The sequence below is a fragment of the Xyrauchen texanus genome, chromosome 20 (genome assembly GCF_025860055.1).
Source record: "Xyrauchen texanus isolate HMW12.3.18 chromosome 20, RBS_HiC_50CHRs, whole genome shotgun sequence".
Lineage (NCBI taxonomy): Eukaryota > Metazoa > Chordata > Actinopteri > Cypriniformes > Catostomidae > Xyrauchen > Xyrauchen texanus.
The window spans coordinates 22,793,885-22,811,784 of NC_068295.1; the positions used below are offsets into that span (position 1 = coordinate 22,793,885).

A 17,900-nucleotide genomic window follows, 5' to 3' on the forward strand; every position below is an offset into this window, starting at 1 on the left:
TTAGTCATAATTTAGTAACATTTAGTCATATTGATATTTTAGTCACTGAACACTGTAAACATTTTAGCCATAAGAGTATTATTGATAAGCATTTGTCAATCTTGTCTATCCAAAACCAATATATATACACACACACATTTTATTGTAGTTGTCATTTTAGTGTCATTTTTCACATAAGATTGATCATATCATGATGATCTCATCAATGATGCTACATGTTGCAAGCTGCAGACAGCAGGGGTGAGAGACGAGCATCTCCGTTTTAGAGTGTGCATCACCCGGCAGAACTTTACTCTTCCGCGACTGGTTGAAGCGGCTCTGACCGCACCGAGAATGACCGTTTTGGAGTTTGTGTTTATTTACATGGCACGCTCCCGTATAATATGAACTTGAATTAAGGATGAAATAAAGATATATCGCCAAGCTATGATCTGTGTTTCTATCAGACATTTGAGCTGCAGATAACGGTGTTGAGAGAGGAGTGTCTCAGTGTTAGAGCGCGCATCACCCGGCATAACTTTATATCTCTCCCGGTCTCGACTCCCGCTCAGATTGTGTCTTCCGCGACTGGTTGAAGTGGCTCTGACCACACCGAGAATGACCGTTTTGGAGTTTGTGTTTATTTACATGTCACGCTCCCGTATTATATTAACTTTAATTAAGGATGAAATAAAGATATATTGCCAAGCCGTGATCTGTGTTTCTGTGTTATTTTTTCTGTCCACCAGTTCAGTGTCGGTCTGCTCGGCATCCATCTTCGCCTGATTTCCACGCTGCACACTGGAAACTCACATGACATGACCACACGTGCCACTTCCTAAACTGAGACTGACTGGTCATCTTATTATTAGCGCTGTAGAAAATGGTCAAACAGCTCTCAGAGAGAATGGGCTGTCATGTCCACAGTTGCACTTATGTATTTAATAAAATTGCAGCATTTTGCCGTCATATAATCGCACGGGCTGACATCGCGATATGATTAATCGTGCAGCACTATTTCTTTTGTTCATGTTTTATTTTCATGCCACTTTATTTTGAAATTAGTTTACTTCCCATTCCTGTTTCAGGTCATGTGTCCTTGTCATGTGATTTCCTGTTCCCCTCATTTGTTCCTGTCATGTGAGTATCTGGTTTCATGTGTCATCTCATCAGTTCTGTTTTTATCATTGGTTCATGTTTATTAGTCTTGTTATCAGTTCTGTTATTGGTCTGTATGTTATTAGTTCTGTCTTGTCATTGGATGCCTTGTTATGTTGTTACCCTTTTGTTTGTATTTAAGCCCTCATATTAGCCAATGTCTCTTGTTGAGTATCATTTGTGTTTTAGTATGGTCAGGTTATTTTGGTGCAAGAGTGATACTAAACTTGCAAGTGCCTTTGATCTTGACTTGTGGACTGTCAGAGTATGTACTGCTTTTGATGAAGGATGCACTTCTTGGCTGGTAAAACAATACGTTATTTAGGTACGCATGCGAGTAGTATGAATAGAATTAAACACTCTGTACACTTTTGTCCATACCACGTGCAAATGCAAGATAACGGGGTGTGACTTAACTTCTCCGGTTAGGTTGATAGAAAGGCTTTGCAACGGCACAATATGGGCAAGAACTTCCTGTTAAATACAAAACCAGGGAGGGGCTCTCTCGGGTGGAAGGGACCAATGAGTCTGAGACCGAATACTTGATCAATCGGACTATGTAACTTATTGAAATGTAACCTGGGACCATTCCAAATGAAGGACTTCACTATACTATCAAATTGTTGAAATAAGAGAGGGGTACATCTACAGGGAGAGATTGTAGCTGGTAGTTATATTTTGGAATACAATTAATTTTAATAACATTAACCTTTCCAATCATAGATAAATGTAATCCACCTGTCCACATTGCTCGAAAAACTTTTTATTAAAGGGTCAAAATTAACTCACAATTGTGTTGGGAATAAAATGCCCAAATACTTATTGCCCTGTTTAGGCCACTGGAAGGCACCCAGCTGAAAAGCCGTTACTGGGCAGTACCAGAGCCTTGGCAAGGCATAGTTCTAGTGGGGTCAGAGACAAATAATAAAATATAATTCAGACCAAAGTCTGATCATTCACCACTGACCACATGATATTGATGAAACGCCTAATGTTATCAGAAGAGCTGCGGCCCCGAATAAACCCCACCAGATCTGTATGTATAAGAGATATCGTAACTTTACTTAATCAGTTAGAAAAATGTTTTACATCTAGCTGGATCAGGGAAATTGGATGGTAACTCTTACACTCGCTTGGATCTTTATCCTTTTTAAGAATCAGACTGATCTGGCCTTGTGTCATGGTTGGAGGAAGCTTTCCATTTTTTAATGATTCCGTATAAACGAACAAAAGTGGAGCCAGTTCTGTAGCATAAGATCTAAAAAATGTTGCGGCAAAGCCATATGGCCCCAGAGCCTTGCCTGTAGGCAGGGCCTTAATTATCTTGTCAGGCTTCTCCAAGTTTATCTCAGAATCAAGAGAATTTCTTTGCTAAGTTGTTAATTTAAGGAAATGTAATGGTTCCACAAAATTTCTAATATCTTCATCAGCAGACGAAGACATGAAACTATAAAGATCAAGATAGGATTCTTTAAAACCATTATTAATAAAAAATGAAATAAAATTTCACCACCAAAAGATTTTACTGAAGGAATGGTAGAAAAAGACTCTCTGCTTTATATATCTAGCCAAAAGCTTCGCTGCTTTGTACCCTGATTCAAAATATGACTATCTTGCCCTAAATAACTAAAACTCCACCTTCTGCGACAAAATAGAATTAAATCTGTATTTTGTCTCGGTACATTTAATATTAAATTCCAACTCCACAATTCTCGTGATTTGGATATTTTAGTGAATGAGGCATACTGTATGATCTGGCCCCTAAGAACAGCCTTAAGTGCCTCCCAAGCCATACCCACAGAGGATACTGAGGACCAGTTGGTCTCCATGTAAACACTGATTTAAAGCCTTTAACATTTGAAGGAAATCAGGATATTGCAAAAGGGATACATTTAAGTGCCAACTATATAATTTATTTTTCTCCATATGTGACAAAACCTCTAAACTCACCAGGGCATGATCTGAGACTAATTAAGCAATCAACAACAGATGAAATGAGGGACTTAGATATAACAATAACCTTGGGGAGTAGACACATTTAAACTTTATATTATTCTGGTTTAAGCCAGGTTTCAGTCAAACAGAGCGAATCTGTAATCATTTAATTTACAATTAGTACTTTGGATGAAAACAATCTATGTTTAGTAGTCCTATCTTTATATGATGTTTATCTGAATTTAAGCTCTGGCTTATCGCGCTGAACCTGGATATCAGTAAACCCCTACATTCTCTCAAATATTGGAGGGTGTGCAGTGAACATTTTACCCCTGAGGATTTCAGACCATCAAAAGAAACAAAGGGTCGATATCTGAATTCATTGGCTGTGCCCGTGCTGTTTTTCCAGTGAACTCAGGTATGTGTGAAAACTTTGTCATTGGCACGACGTCCGACCCTGTCATGGCACCACGCGAGTCCAAGGAACAACTTTCTTGGCATATATAGCACTCACAGTTAAGAAGAGCTGCCTGACTCGCGGTTCATCAACGTTTTTTTAAAATCCAGTGTTTTGAATGCGACCTCATAAACTCCCATGGCATTATGGAATAGTAAATTGTCCTATTGATCCGCACTTTAGAATCTCGCCGGAAATAGTAGGTCATCCGGGTATTTCTCACTGTTTTATGAATACAGAGGATTTGGACATACAAGTCTATTGGCATATTGTTTTTGGCATACTATATAGTATGGAAGAATGGATATGTGGATGCATCATATGTCTGAAATGGAAAATAAAATGCATATACGAGTAACATGTACAGACATACAACATATAGTGAATCAAAAATAAAACAAATATTTTTGTTAAATTGTTCATTTGGTATTGCTTTCAAGCACTTCCTTCTGTGAACAAAACATCATGCCACCTGTTTATGATATCTTCATCCATCTGCAGTGAACGATTTACATGTGACATGTGTAAGGAATTGGTCAGGCTGACGTAGAAGATTAATGAGTTAGAGACATGCATCTGAAAGCTAGCAGAAGTCAGTGAGAAAGAGAAGACTTTGATATCGTTTCAGACGCGGGTTGTACAGCAGCAACACACATACTTCGGTTTCGTCTGTAGAGCCCGTGCAGCAGGATGTTTGGGTGACGTCTAGGCAGCAAACTCGTTGGGAAAAGTGATACCACTCTCCTGTTCATGTAAAGATTTCCATTAGATTATACCCACTCAATGATGCACCCACTGAGTAGACTGTTGGAAACGCCCTGGTTATAGGTGATTCTATTTTAAGTTACATGGAAATAGAGACTCCGGCTACCATAGTACAATGCATTTCATGTGCCAGAGTGTCTGACATCAAATCAAGTGCTGGCTTATGCTAAACACAGATTTTCTAAGATTGTTATTCACAGCTGACACTGTAATATGCTCTTGTCCCCTCCCTGCTCATTGTGAGGATGAAGCTTATTGTAGATTAGTGTTGCTGAATGGCTGGATGTCTGAGTGGTGTCCGCAGAATAGCATAGGGTTTATAGACAATTGGACGAGATTTTCGGTTAGACCTGACCTGCTAAAGAGAGATGGACTCCATCCCACCAGGGAAGGTGCTGCTCTCCTCTCTAGTAATTTGGCTCATAGTCTTAATAGTGATGATGTTTGACTACCTGGGACCTAGGTCAGGATGCAGACAAACTGGTTAATCTGAACATATGCTAGCTGCCTTGAGACATCACATAGGTCACATAAACTACAACACATAGAGACTGTATCACCTAGATATCATATAGAGACTATGTCTGTTCCCTGAACTACCAAACACAAAACTCTAAGTAATTTATAACAAATTGTATTTATATCAAACTTGAAAAAAAATTCAGATAAACATCATATAAAGGTAGGACTACTAAACATAGATTGTTTTCATCCAAATTACAAATTGTAAATGAAATGATTACAGATTCGCTCTGTTTGACGGAAACCTGGCTTAAACCAGAAGAATATAAAGTTTATATGTGTCTACCCCCCATCTTGGATCATTATCATAATAATGATCCAAGATGGCGGCGCGGTAGCACGCAGCGGCCACTCCGGATCCACAATGGTGCTATTTTTGTTAAAAAAGCCTGACTTTTGCAACACATGGACATCGGAGCAACCGGTGTTCGTGTCTACCATCGCCAGACACTACTGAAATATAAGACTCATGCAAAAACCAAGCTGCATGATGACCTGCAGGAGGCGCTACGCGTACTCGGCTTGCTGCGGAGACCAGGCCTCCAGCCCTCGGCGTCGCCTGATGCCGGTGGCCGGGGAGAGGACGTCGTAGCGGTGTGCAAGAAAGCGGAAGCGGAAAGAGGGCGGGGTCCATGCTAGGCTAAAAACAAACCCTAGCCGGCCGGCTCTCCCGTATATCCTGCTCTCAAATGTTTGCTCCCTGGACAATAAACTGGACTATATCCGACTCCAGCAGGCTACGCAGCGTGAGTTTAGAGACTGCTGCGTCTTTGTTTTCACGGAGACGTGGCTCAGCGACAGCGTTCGGATGCCGCCATTCAGCTAGACGGGCTCGCCTCGTTTCGTGCCGACAGAAATACAGCTCTCTCGCGGTAAGACTCGCGGTGGTGGCTTGTGTGTTTACATCAACACGGAATGGTGCAAGAACTCTATGCTAGTCTCTAGTTACTGTTCATCGCTGTTGGAGCTTGTGACTGTTAGATGCAGACCTTTTTATCTACCACGGAATTCACCACTGTTTGCATAACCAGAGTTTACATTCCCCCCAGCGCTAACGCTAAGGAAGCACTCTGTGAACTGTATGGGGCTATGAGCGAACTGCAGAACGCTCACCCCGACGGACTGTTTATTGTCGCCGGAGATTTCAACCATGCAAATCTCAAGACAGTGCTCCCTAAATTCCATCAGTATGTGGACTTTGCAATGAGAGGGGCGAACGCGCTTGATCTTGTTTACACAAACATCCCAGGTGCGAACCGGGCAAAGCCCCGCCCCCACCTCGGCCACTCAGACCACATCTCTGTTATGTTAATTCCAGCATACAGACCGCTCATCAGATGCACAAAACCGCTTCAGAAGCAGGTGAAAACCTGGCCAGCAGGAGCCATCTCTGCTCTTCAGGACTGTTTTGAGTGTACTGACTGGTACATGTTCAGGGAGGCTGCAACATATGGCGATTCTACCAACTTGGAGGAATACACAGCATCAGAGACCAGCTACATCAGCAAGTGCATTGATGATGTCACTTTCTCCAAGACCATCACCACACGCTCCAACCAGAAGCCGTGGATGACTGCGGAGGTGCGCACGCTGCTGAGGTCCGAGACTCCGCCTTCAGAGCAGGCGATAAGGCAGCCCTAAGAACAGCTAGGGCCAAACTGTCACGGGCAATCAGAGAGGCAAAGCGCGCACGCCCAGAGAATCCACAGTCACTTCCAGGACAGCGGTGACATGCGGCGCATGTGGCAGGGCATCCAGGCCATCACCAACTACAGGACAACATCAGTTGCCTGTGACAAAGATGCCTCCCTTCCAGATGCGCTGAACGACTTCTACGCTCGGTTTGAAGTGCAGAACGACGTGATGGCGAGGAAGTCCACCCCTCCTCCCAACGACCAGGTGCTCTGTCTTACCACGGCAGATGTGAGGAAAACTCTACATAGAGTCAACCCACGGAAGGCTGCTGGACCAGACAACATTCCTGGCAGAGTGCTCAGAGGATGTGCAGACCAGCTAGCAGATGTTCTTACCGACATCTTCAACATCTCTCTGAGCAGCGCCGTCGTTCCAACGTGCTTCAAGGCCACCACCATCATCCCCATGCCAAAGAAGTCTTCAGTGTCCTGCCTCAACGACTACTGTCCCGTCGCACTTACACCCATCATCATGAAGTGCTTCGAGAGGCTCGTCATGAGGCAGATTAAGACCCAGCTGCCCCCTCACTAGACCCACTGCAGTTTGCGTATCGTTCAAACCGTTCAGCGGACGATGCCATCACCACAACCCTCCATCTGGCCCTCACCCACCTAGACAATAAGGACTCATACGTTCGAATGCTGTTCATAGATTTCAGCTCAGCATTCAACACAATCATTCCCCAGCACCTGATTGGAAAGCTGAACCTGCTGGGCCTGGACACCTCCCTCTGCAACTGGATCCTGGACTTCCTGACTGGGAGACCTCAGTCAGTCCGGATCGGGAACAGCATCTCCACCACCACCACACTGAGCACTGGGGCCCCCCAGGGCTGTGTGCTCAGTCCACTGCTGTTCACTCTGCTGACTCACGACTGTGCAGCAATGCACAGCTCGAATCACATCATCAAGTTCGCCGATGACACGACCGTGGTGGGTCTCATCAGCAAGAACGACGAGTCAGCATACAGAGAGGAGGTGCAACGGCTGACGAACTGGTGTAGAGCCAACAACCTGTCCCTGAATGTCAACAAAACAAAAGAGATGGTTGTTGACTTTAGGAGAGCACAAGGTGAACACACTCCACTGAACATCGACGGCTCCTCTGTGGAGATCGTCAAAAGCACCAAATTCCTTGGTGTTCACTTGGCGGAGAACCTCACCTGGTCCCTCAACACCAGCTCTATCACCAAGTAAGCCCAGCGGCGTCTCTACTTTCTTCGAAGGCTGAGGAAAGGACATCTCCCAACCCCCATCCTCACTACATTCTATAGAGGGACTATTTAGAGCATCCTGAGCAGCTGCATCACTGCCTGGTTTGGGACTTGCACCGTTTCGGACCGCAAAGCCCTGCAGAGGATAGTGAGGACAGCTGAGAAGATCATTGGGGTCTCTCTTCCCTCCATCAAAGACATTTACAAAAAACACTGTATCCGCAAAGCAACCAGCATTGTGGACGACCCCACACACCCCTCACACAAACTCTTTACCCTCCTCCCTTCTGGCAAGAGGTACCGAAGCATTCGGGCCCTCACGGCCAGACTGTGTAACAGCTTCTTCCCCCAAGCCATCAGACTCCTCAATACTCAGAGACTGGTTTGACACACACATGTCCTGAGTTGCACTTTAATTACTGTCACTTTATAACTGTCTGCTACCTCAATAACTGCTATGTGCATAGAACACTATCTCATAGTATGTTATGTTTACATTTTTAGAAACTGTCATCTTTTTGCACTACTGAGTACTGAGTACTGGTCGGCGCTGCACTGTCTATTGTCCTGTTCATTGTCAGAAATTTGTTGTACTGTCCCGTACTTTTTGCACATGTTTGCACGTGCACTTTATATAGGTATATATAGGTTTTTTATATAGGTATTTTATTTCGTTGTGTTGTCTCATGTGGTCCTGTGTTGGTCCTTTGTTGTTTTTATGTAGCACCATGGTCCTGGAGGAACGTTGTCTCGTTTTGCTGTGTACTGTACTAACTGTATATGGTTGAAACAACAATAAAAAACACTTGACTTGACTTGACTTGAAGGTTATTGTTATAAACGTGAGCCTTGCCTGAAAGGTCGAGGAGGTGTCGCTACAAATTACAGTGATGTTTTGGTGTTACTCAGAGGTCAGGATATAAATTCAAATCTTTGAACTGATAATGCTTAATGTGACTTCATCATATATAAATAAAAAAATCTCTGTCATCTTTTGTTCTTGCTACAGTAATCATTGGTGTCTTCAATATTCACATAGATAAAGAAAATGATACACTGGGATTAGCATTTATTGATATTCTCAACTCTGTTGGGGTGAGACAAAATGTGACAGGATCAGCTCATCGCCATAATCATACTCTAGATTTAATTCTGTCATATGGAGTTGATAATATAGCAATTCTGCCTCAGAGCGATGACATCTCAGATCATTACCTCGTCTCTTGTATGCTGCGTGCGCTTAGCAAAGTTCACTTAATCTAAGCCATGTTATCGATCGGGTAGAACTATTCTTTCGACCACTAAAGATAGCTTCATTAACAACCTTCCAGATTTGTCTCTAATACACAGTAAATCAAACAACTTAGAAGAACTTGATGTAATCACAGAAAATATAGATACAGTCTTCTCTAGCACTCTTGATAGTGCTGGCACCCTTCGATTAAAGAAAATTAAAGAAAAAAGCCCTGCACCATGGTAGAATAATCACACTCAAGAGAGCAGCTCGAAAAATGGAGCACAAGTGGAAAAGTACAAAATTATTGGTCTTTCGTGGTGCATGGAACGATCGTGTCTCTAGCTACAGAAAGGCTCCAAAAATTGCCAGGTCTGCATATTTTAGCAAACTCATAGAAAATAACAACAATAATACTAAGTGTTTATTCAGTACAGTGGATAAATTAGTAAGGAATAAAGCTTTGACTGAACCAGATCTGTGTCTCAAATAGTGTTGTCACGGTACCAAAATTTCAGTAGTCGGTACCAATACCAGTGAAATTTCACGGTACCAAAGCAAAAACAGGTTACTAAACAACACTCTTTTATTAACAAAGTCTACAAAACATTAGCAGCAGAACTAAGAACAGAAATATGCCATTGAGCAACACTTTAATTTAAATATATTATTTTTTAATTATAACAAAACTGAACAATGTATGCTTAAAGTATTTTTGAACACTTACATAAGATTTGCTTCAACTTTTGCAACTTTTAATTTAAGTTATTACCAAGTACTAAAAAAAAAGCCTAAATTAACAAGCATACAATAGAATTAATAAAAAACAATTTACAAACTAATGTGCAAAGTGCTCTCTTATTAATAAAGCTGCATATTGCCAATTTTCTTCATGATAAGAGATGCATAGTGACATACATATATATATATATATATATATATATATATATATATATATATATATATGCATATAGCGTGCACGCTCGGGGGAGGAGCGACCGAGGCAGAGTCTCTCTCAGCCGGGTACAGTTTAAATCTCTCCCCAAGATCGGGACATTCGCGCAACTCATAGAAGAGGCACCGACCACACAGAGAAATGCCAGTTTCTGAGTTTATAGTTATTACCATGACCTGCTTCTGTATTATTTGAACTTTAATAAAGAAATTTTACTGCATTTAAGATGTTACACCGGAATGTTTCCTTTAAAGAGCTCCGCCACCACTTATTCCACAACCGTACATGCTTTTGAATGTACTTTTTTTTAATCATTCCCTAATACTTTGGGATCTACATAAAATAAACTGTGAAAGTTTCGAGTGCATCTGGACTGATCTGTGTAATTCTTCCACGTGAATTACTGCTCTCACACGTCATTGTTACAGTTTAATGTGATTTCATGTTACGTTAAATGAGATCAAACGGCTATTCGACAGTGAACATTTTCTTATCAATTTTGTATTTTCGACGATGTCGATAATGACGACTAAACGTTTCAGCCCTAATGCAAATGATAATATGCTTTTAAACTCACCTGCTTTATTTGCTTGAATAAATCCGGGTGTCTGTCTTTGTCGATGTGTTCCCTCCTATCGTCAGAAAATTGCGAAAGCAGCGTTTACAAATAGGTTTTTGCTGATCTGTGATGTTTCCCTTTTCATCAGCCTCAAATTACCAGGCTTTTTCCACTTTTCATTTCGACATGATTCAGTTGAGGCTCCGCAGCAGCTTTGCTTGTCGTCATCTTTTGCTTGTTGTGAGCGTTAGAAAGTTCCCGCCTCTGCATGGGTACCGGGTAGACCCGGTACTCGGTACCCCCGGTACCTTCAGAAATTCTGATATCGTAAATAATTTTTTGTTTGAGTACCGACTTGGTACCGGGGTACCGGTATTTTTGACAACACTAGTCTCAAATTATTCCCCAAGAGCAACTTCAATCCTTTGCTGTCACAGGACAGAATTAGCTAAACTTATCAAAACATCAACAACATGTCTGTTTGATACTAGGTAATTTTCTATAAAGTTGCTTTGAAATGATGTGTGTTGTAAAAAGTGCTACACAAATATAAATTACTTGACTTGACATTTGGGAATCTAAGCAAATTGGTCTTGTCCCTGAGCTTTTTAGATATCTGTTTGAGAGGAAACATAATGTATGTTGAATTGCATAGTGTCTTGAATTGACTGATGTAATCACTTAAGATTTTTTATTTCTCCTGAGGCAGATTTTATATCCACATGTTGAGGGTCAATAAATCAATTGCAAACTGCAATCAGCACATTTATCACAGAAGTGGATTTCTAAATTTGCGAAAATGTCCGGGTTTCGGCTTTAGTTGCATTATGATGTGCATCTGGTCTAATACTTCATTGTGTGTGCTTTGTAAGTCCCGCCTTCTCGCACACCAATTGGTCGATTATAAGAGGCTTGCAGCAACTATTGGCCAAATTCCTGCCCGTCAATCTCTCTGCACACGTGTGACGCGCTGTTGTGTTCGGCATCAAATAGTTGCAAATGACAGAGTGGAAACAATGCCCAAACCAAAGTGCAAATTTACAGAAGATTTGCACAAAAAAATCAGTGGGAAGCCGAATGTATGACATGTAAAGCTGGCACTTATGTGTCAGTTGCTAATAAAGGTCATTCTCACTGCGAGAACATGACCATGGCAACGTTGCAGTCGCGGCTTTCCTTCAACTAAAGGAACGCCACTCCAGCCGCCCCCCGCATCGCTCCTTCTTCCCACGGGATTGAGGACGACGAAGCTGGTGATGGAGGTGATCTGGGGATGGCAGCGGGCGAACCACCTCTCCCCCGGCACACTCGCTGACACTCATCCGGGCTCGAGGCAACAGCGGCTCGCCTCACAGCCAGCCTGCCTATCCTCTGGAGCCCCCCGAGCGGTCCAGCATCTGAGGTGTGTGACTGGACTGGCACCCTACGTCCTCCCCACAGCCGTCTTTGGGTAAGCACGACTTAATTATCAGGTTCCTAAGAGGCAGCCGGAGGTTAAATCCCTCCTGGCCAAGTCTGTTCCCCTCCTTGGATCTCTCAGTGGTCCTCTTGTGCCTTCAGAGACCCCCCCTTCGAGCCGCTAGAATCAGTTGAACCCTCTACCTGAAGACGGCCCTGCTTATCGCGCTTGCCTCCATCAGGAGGGTCGGGGACCTGCAAGCGTTCTCTGTCAGCGACACTTGCCTGGAGTTCGGTCCGGCAGACACACATGTGATCCTAAGACTGCGCCCAGGCTACATGCCCAAGGTTCCTACCACGCCCTTCAGAGACCAGGTAGTGAACCTGCAAGTGCTGCCCCGGGAGGAGGCAGACCCAGCCCCTTCGTTGCTGTGTCCAGTACGTGCTTTGCGTACCTATTTGGACCGCACGCAGAGCTTTAGACGTTCTGGTCAGCTCTTTGTCTGCTTCGGTGGACAGCAGAAAGGTAACGCTGTCTCAAAACAGAGGCTCTCCCACTGGGTGGTGGACACCATTTCATTGGCCTATCGCACCCAGGCCGTGCCCCCCCCCCCCCCCCTTGCGGGTCCCAGCACACTCAACAAGGACTGTTGCGTCCTCGTGGGCACTGGTCAGAGGCACCTCCTTGGCAGACATATGCAGAGCGGGTTGGGCAACACCTAATACCTTTGCGAGATTTTACAATCTCTGGGTAGAGTCAGTTTCGTCCCATGTTTTCTCAGGTCCGAGCCAGTAGAACTCGGTAACACGCTGACGGACTGACCAGGTGGATCGCTTGCACCTAGCGCCCTTTCCCTCAGTTGAGGTAAAACCGTGTGCTTTTTCTCCCAAATGATCCCAATCACTCGGCTCCCTGGATGACACCTCCCGGAGGAATTCGCCAACCCAATCCACTGCGGGTACTCAGATCTACCCTGTACTGGAATAGGTGCTCCACAGGTCAGGGCTCCTACGTGGACTTCCCCTCTGTATGTATTTTCCGCGGTACGGCATGTCAAGTACCTGCCCACCCCTGTGTCAGCAGTACACGTACACGGCTCTGCGCATGGTGTAATTTAAATTGGACCCCTAGTGTTGCTTCTTCGACACAACGTCGAGAGAGCGACAGACAGGGAACGTCTAGGTTACGGATGTAACCTCCATTCCCTGATGGAGGGAACGAGACGTTGTGTCATCCTGGCCACGTCGCTGAGCCGAGCCACTGTTGTGGCCGGACTATTTCCAGCTCCTCAGAAAAATTCTGAACGAAACAGATGCATTTCCCCGCCTTTATACCCGCATGTCCGGGGGCGGGACATGCAAATTCTGTCTGCCAACTTCTGTCTGCCTTTTTTCATAGATCAGAGGTATATTCAGCACTCAAGAGAGACCCCTAGTGTCACTTCTTCGACACAACATCTCATTCCCTCCATCAGGGAACGGGGGTTACATACGTAACCTAGACGATTCGCCCCACTTAGAAAAATCGATATGTTTTATGGGAGCCTTTAGCCCCTGCAACAGATACATTTACCCCAAAAAATATCCTTTCACTTATTCAACAGTTATTAAAAAACTTTTGATATAATCACCTTGAACAAAACTGAAAATGATAAACAAGTATTTGTCTCAAAATAAATGTGTTGATTTCAGGGATTTACATTAGCTACATACTGTATATTTGCAACATTTAAAAAAATATTAAAAATGAGATAAAATTGTCTCAAAAACTTTAGGCATTATATGTGTAAGGCGGGTGCCAGCAAATATGAGCTATCCCTCGAGAAAACAAAAGGCTCTCATGAGAATTAACTTAATTAAAATATGCTTTACTTTCAAACACAAAGTTAAACATTACTTCCTCCCATGGCAAATGATTTTGAGCAAAAACATTTTCCTGTAGACAAAGTGTAAAAGATATTTTGCTATTTTTTTCATCATGATTTCTTGCAATGTTGCAAAGAAACATTGCCTTTAGCATCCCTTTCTGTCTCAATCTTCTTTTTTGTGATGGTGTGGTACTATAAACAGTGTGCAACACACACTTTGAACATATACAATATGCACACCATAATGTGATGCCTGATATGCAGACCTGGTGTTATTTAACATTATGCTGTTAAACTCCAAGTTTACTAAGGTGTTATTATAACAGTCTTCACTGTTATATATCATATGAACAAATGCATGATGTAATGCATTTGTGTCCACTCAAGCAATGTCAACACTAATTAATGCCCATTTTTTATGCATTTGGACCTGCTGAAGTGTCAAGCATCCCTCCCCCTGTCGCACCTGATCTGCTGCTCAGCCAAACAATATAAACAGCATGTTTGCATAAATAAACAATACAAAAATATGCAGAGAGTGTTTTACTATTCATCATGTATTAATTGCTTTGGTGCTGTGGATAAAAAGAATGAATATTTGCAAATGAAATTACTTTCTCCAGAAGGGCACCTCAGCCCAGGAGTGCAAAGGGGAAGTGACTTGGGCTACCAAGCCAACTCCTTGTGCACGTCCATGGTTTTCACTCCAAAACAATTGAAAGGGACTTCATTACTGTTTACAGTTACGTTCTGCAATAAATTGTGTTAGTTCTCGGTTTTCGTTTTTGTTCCTCAGAACATGTTCAATCCCTGCCTCTCATAAATTCAAATGACATTTCTGATGAGCCAATATTATTCTGTTTAAGAGGTGAATGTAAACGTTCCCAACATCCATTTCACACAGTATAGTTAATGTGTGTGTGTGATTTTAAATTCCGTGCCACCCAAAACTGATGAATAGTCAAAAACAAACAAGCCCTAGCCCCCATTTACTCAATAAAATTCATTCAGTTCCATTAGAGGATAAATTACTGTACTGATAGAGCATTCTTTCCTTGAGCCCATTATTGAGATGACAGGTTTGAACATCAGGTTCAGATCAGTTGTGTTTCATGAGTACAGGGATGATGAGGCAGTCACAGAAAACCACCTCTAAATCAGCTTAGCAGTTGACAGCTGTGAATTGTAAATGTAAGGTGGATAGCATGGGCATGAAAACAAACACGTAAATTTGATTAAGTTATTATGAGCCTTTCACTCTCTGCTGCATTTCACAATCGATCATTCACGTGAAGCATCAGCGCAGATGTGTTATCATTTGGCTTGTCCTTCTTAATTAAAAATCTCTATTGATCATCATGAGATCTAGGATAGGCGTAGGCTACTTAATAGCTATTTCATATGGGGTGAGAAATCAACGTGGATGAAAATGTAATGTCCCTGTAACGTGTTGTTCTCCTGTACCGAGTTTTAGGCTACACACTGGCAAGAAAATAAAACAAACGAGTAACTTCTAACATTTACAATATATATTTATATTTCGTATCAATAAGTAATCTGTAACGTGAGTCTATCAGAGATAAGGATATAAACAGCGCTGCGCAGACACGCATTTACGCACCTTATTTTATTTAGGAAAACATATTTTTTATTTAGCATGTGATACTTTGATTCCATTATTGAAAGAACATTATTTTGACTCCATTAGCTTCTGGGGTTAAAGAAAGCATAATACCATCGTTCATCTTATACGAGAGCCATGCGCGCGAGACAGGGAGTTTCTACAGTGTTCGTGCTGTTTACGATCCGCTTCACCGTTAATAGATGGCCAGAAAATTCTATCAGCATCTGTTCTCTCTTCACATTTCAACAGGTCTCCATCCTGAAACGAACACACCTTATTACAGCAACTATTCTATGCTCTATTCGCAGTCAACCATCTCAAATGTTTTAAAGATAAGCTACATAAGCAGTGATTAGACTATAAAGTAATTGACCAACGTGTCACCTCTTACCTTATAATTACATACATGACGAGGACGTTGCCCACCAGTCCCACCACACACACTATGGAGTACAAAGTGGTGATGATGATCGCGATTATCACTGGAGTTTTGTCCTGCTCAGCCGTACTGTCACGACTGGAGCCGTTCATGTTCAGAAAACTGGTGCTGTTGCTGAAGTTTCGGCACAACACACTGCGGTTCGACATCACTGGATTAGAAAGCGGGTAGAGAAAGTCCGAAATGTTGCCGCTGGTTTCCATTGTTTATCAATCAAGGGCTTCGATGTCAGGACTGTCCTACTTCGAAATGCTCCGGAGTCCAAGCCGTTGAGCTAAGACAGTCTGCTGCTGCAAATGTTGCTATCAGTCTCTACAAGGAACGATTTCGTCAATGACTATTTGATAAATATTTCAGCGGTGTTCACATTACCCTCGCGAAAATGACTCGAACGTTCACATAGCGAGGATTCGCATTTTATTCCACAAAATGACGTCACATCAATATGCCCCCACACACACACACACACATTTTTTTTAAATAATTTTTTTATTAGTGTATGAATTCACAATAGTCTAACTATTCTGCATCTCCAAATGAGTTTATTTCTTTTTTCTTTCTTTTCTTTTTTTTTTTTAAAATAGGACCTTTTTACAGTTTTTCCACACATTATGTTATAAAATAATTTATAACAAATTATTTAGATTTGTTATTATGAGGTTCAAATACTTCTGTAATAATATACTATAATAATCTATCCTGTAATAAGTTTGTCTATCCTCTGGGAAGTTACTACAACCTTTAAAATAAGAATACATAATTTTGGTGAATATTTCTCTGAAATAATTGATTACTGTACTTCATATATATGAAGCACTTGCAAGTAATTGATCATACTGTAATAATCGAACTACCCGACCTCCCTACACACACACACACACACATATTGCTTAACAGTGATGATGCCATAATGATTTTAATGATTTGCAACAAGCCACTAAATAATCTGAAGAAAATGAAAGGTACATATGCCAAAGACAAAGCCTTTATTTTCTTTCTATCTAGAGAAAACAAAGCCTCAGATTATTTGACTGTTTCATGATATTATGTAATACTGTTAGTATCAAATGTCAGATGTTAGCTGCAAAGCCCTAACTAATCCAATAGTAAATTATTTTAATTATTCTAATGTATGTGTCTTTAACATAACTTTCCTTTGAAAATGTTAAATGAAATACATTAGACTCTGAAAACATGTTGGGTGAACATTATTAAGCATCACAAAAGTAATTTAACAAGTGTGAAAAGATACAAAATAGAGATGTTACATAAATTAAAGAAATCCAATTATCTCCTGGCCGGATGCTGAAACAGCATTTGCACAAATTATTTTTAACAGAAGTGCACAGTGTTCACATAAATTACTTTGGCAAGCCTGTGGTTCAAAACCACAGCCAACAGAGATGTTTTATTTAAAGGTATAGTTCACCACAAAATGAAAATTCTCTAATCACTTTCTTGCCATCCCAGATGTGTATGATTTTATTTCTTCTGCAGAACATAAATTAAGATTTTTAGGAAAATATCTCAGCTCTGTAGGTACTGACCATGCAAGTAAATGTGGCAAGACCTTTCAAGTAAAAAATACTCACAGAAAGGCAGCATAAAAGTAATCCATTAGACTCCAGTGGTTAAATCTATGTCTTCTGAAGCAATGTAATTACTTTGGGTGAGAAACAGATCAATATTTCCATTTTTCTTTATTCTAAATTTCCAAGTTCACTTTCAGAATGTGAAAGTGAAAATTTAGATTTTGCAACATCATAAGAAGAACAATGTTTTATTTTACTGTTTGCACAGCTAAGAATAAGGAGATTAGATACAGTATATATACTATATACAGTACAGGGCAAATATACATAAAAAAAGAATGATGCAATTAGAGCTGGACAACCCATCTATTTTAAATAGTTGGTTTACCCTTAAACCTAGCTCTAATCCTTAACCTAAGTAAACATTGAACATTTATGATACATTTGTCACAGCAATTTTTTTTCTATTGACTTTATAGATAACAGTGTCACCTTGGTAATTATCTGTCATTACATTAATTGTTTCATTTGGAACTAATCCAGTCTTTATGTTATAGTAACAACAGG

The 17,900-nt window shown here is 41.5% G+C and overlaps 1 protein-coding gene across 1 annotated transcript in view; it reads right to left on the reverse strand.

The window, feature by feature from the left end:
* Positions 1-16,164, reverse strand: part of LOC127660855 (delta-type opioid receptor-like) — a 31,636-nt gene extending 15,472 nt beyond the window's left edge. The window contains exon 1 of the mRNA XM_052151300.1: positions 15,754-16,164. Coding sequence (XP_052007260.1) covers positions 15,754-16,004 — 251 coding nt within the window. The 5' untranslated portion in view covers positions 16,005-16,164. The remainder of the gene's footprint in view (positions 1-15,753) is intronic.
* Positions 16,165-17,900: the final 1,736 nt, after the last annotated feature.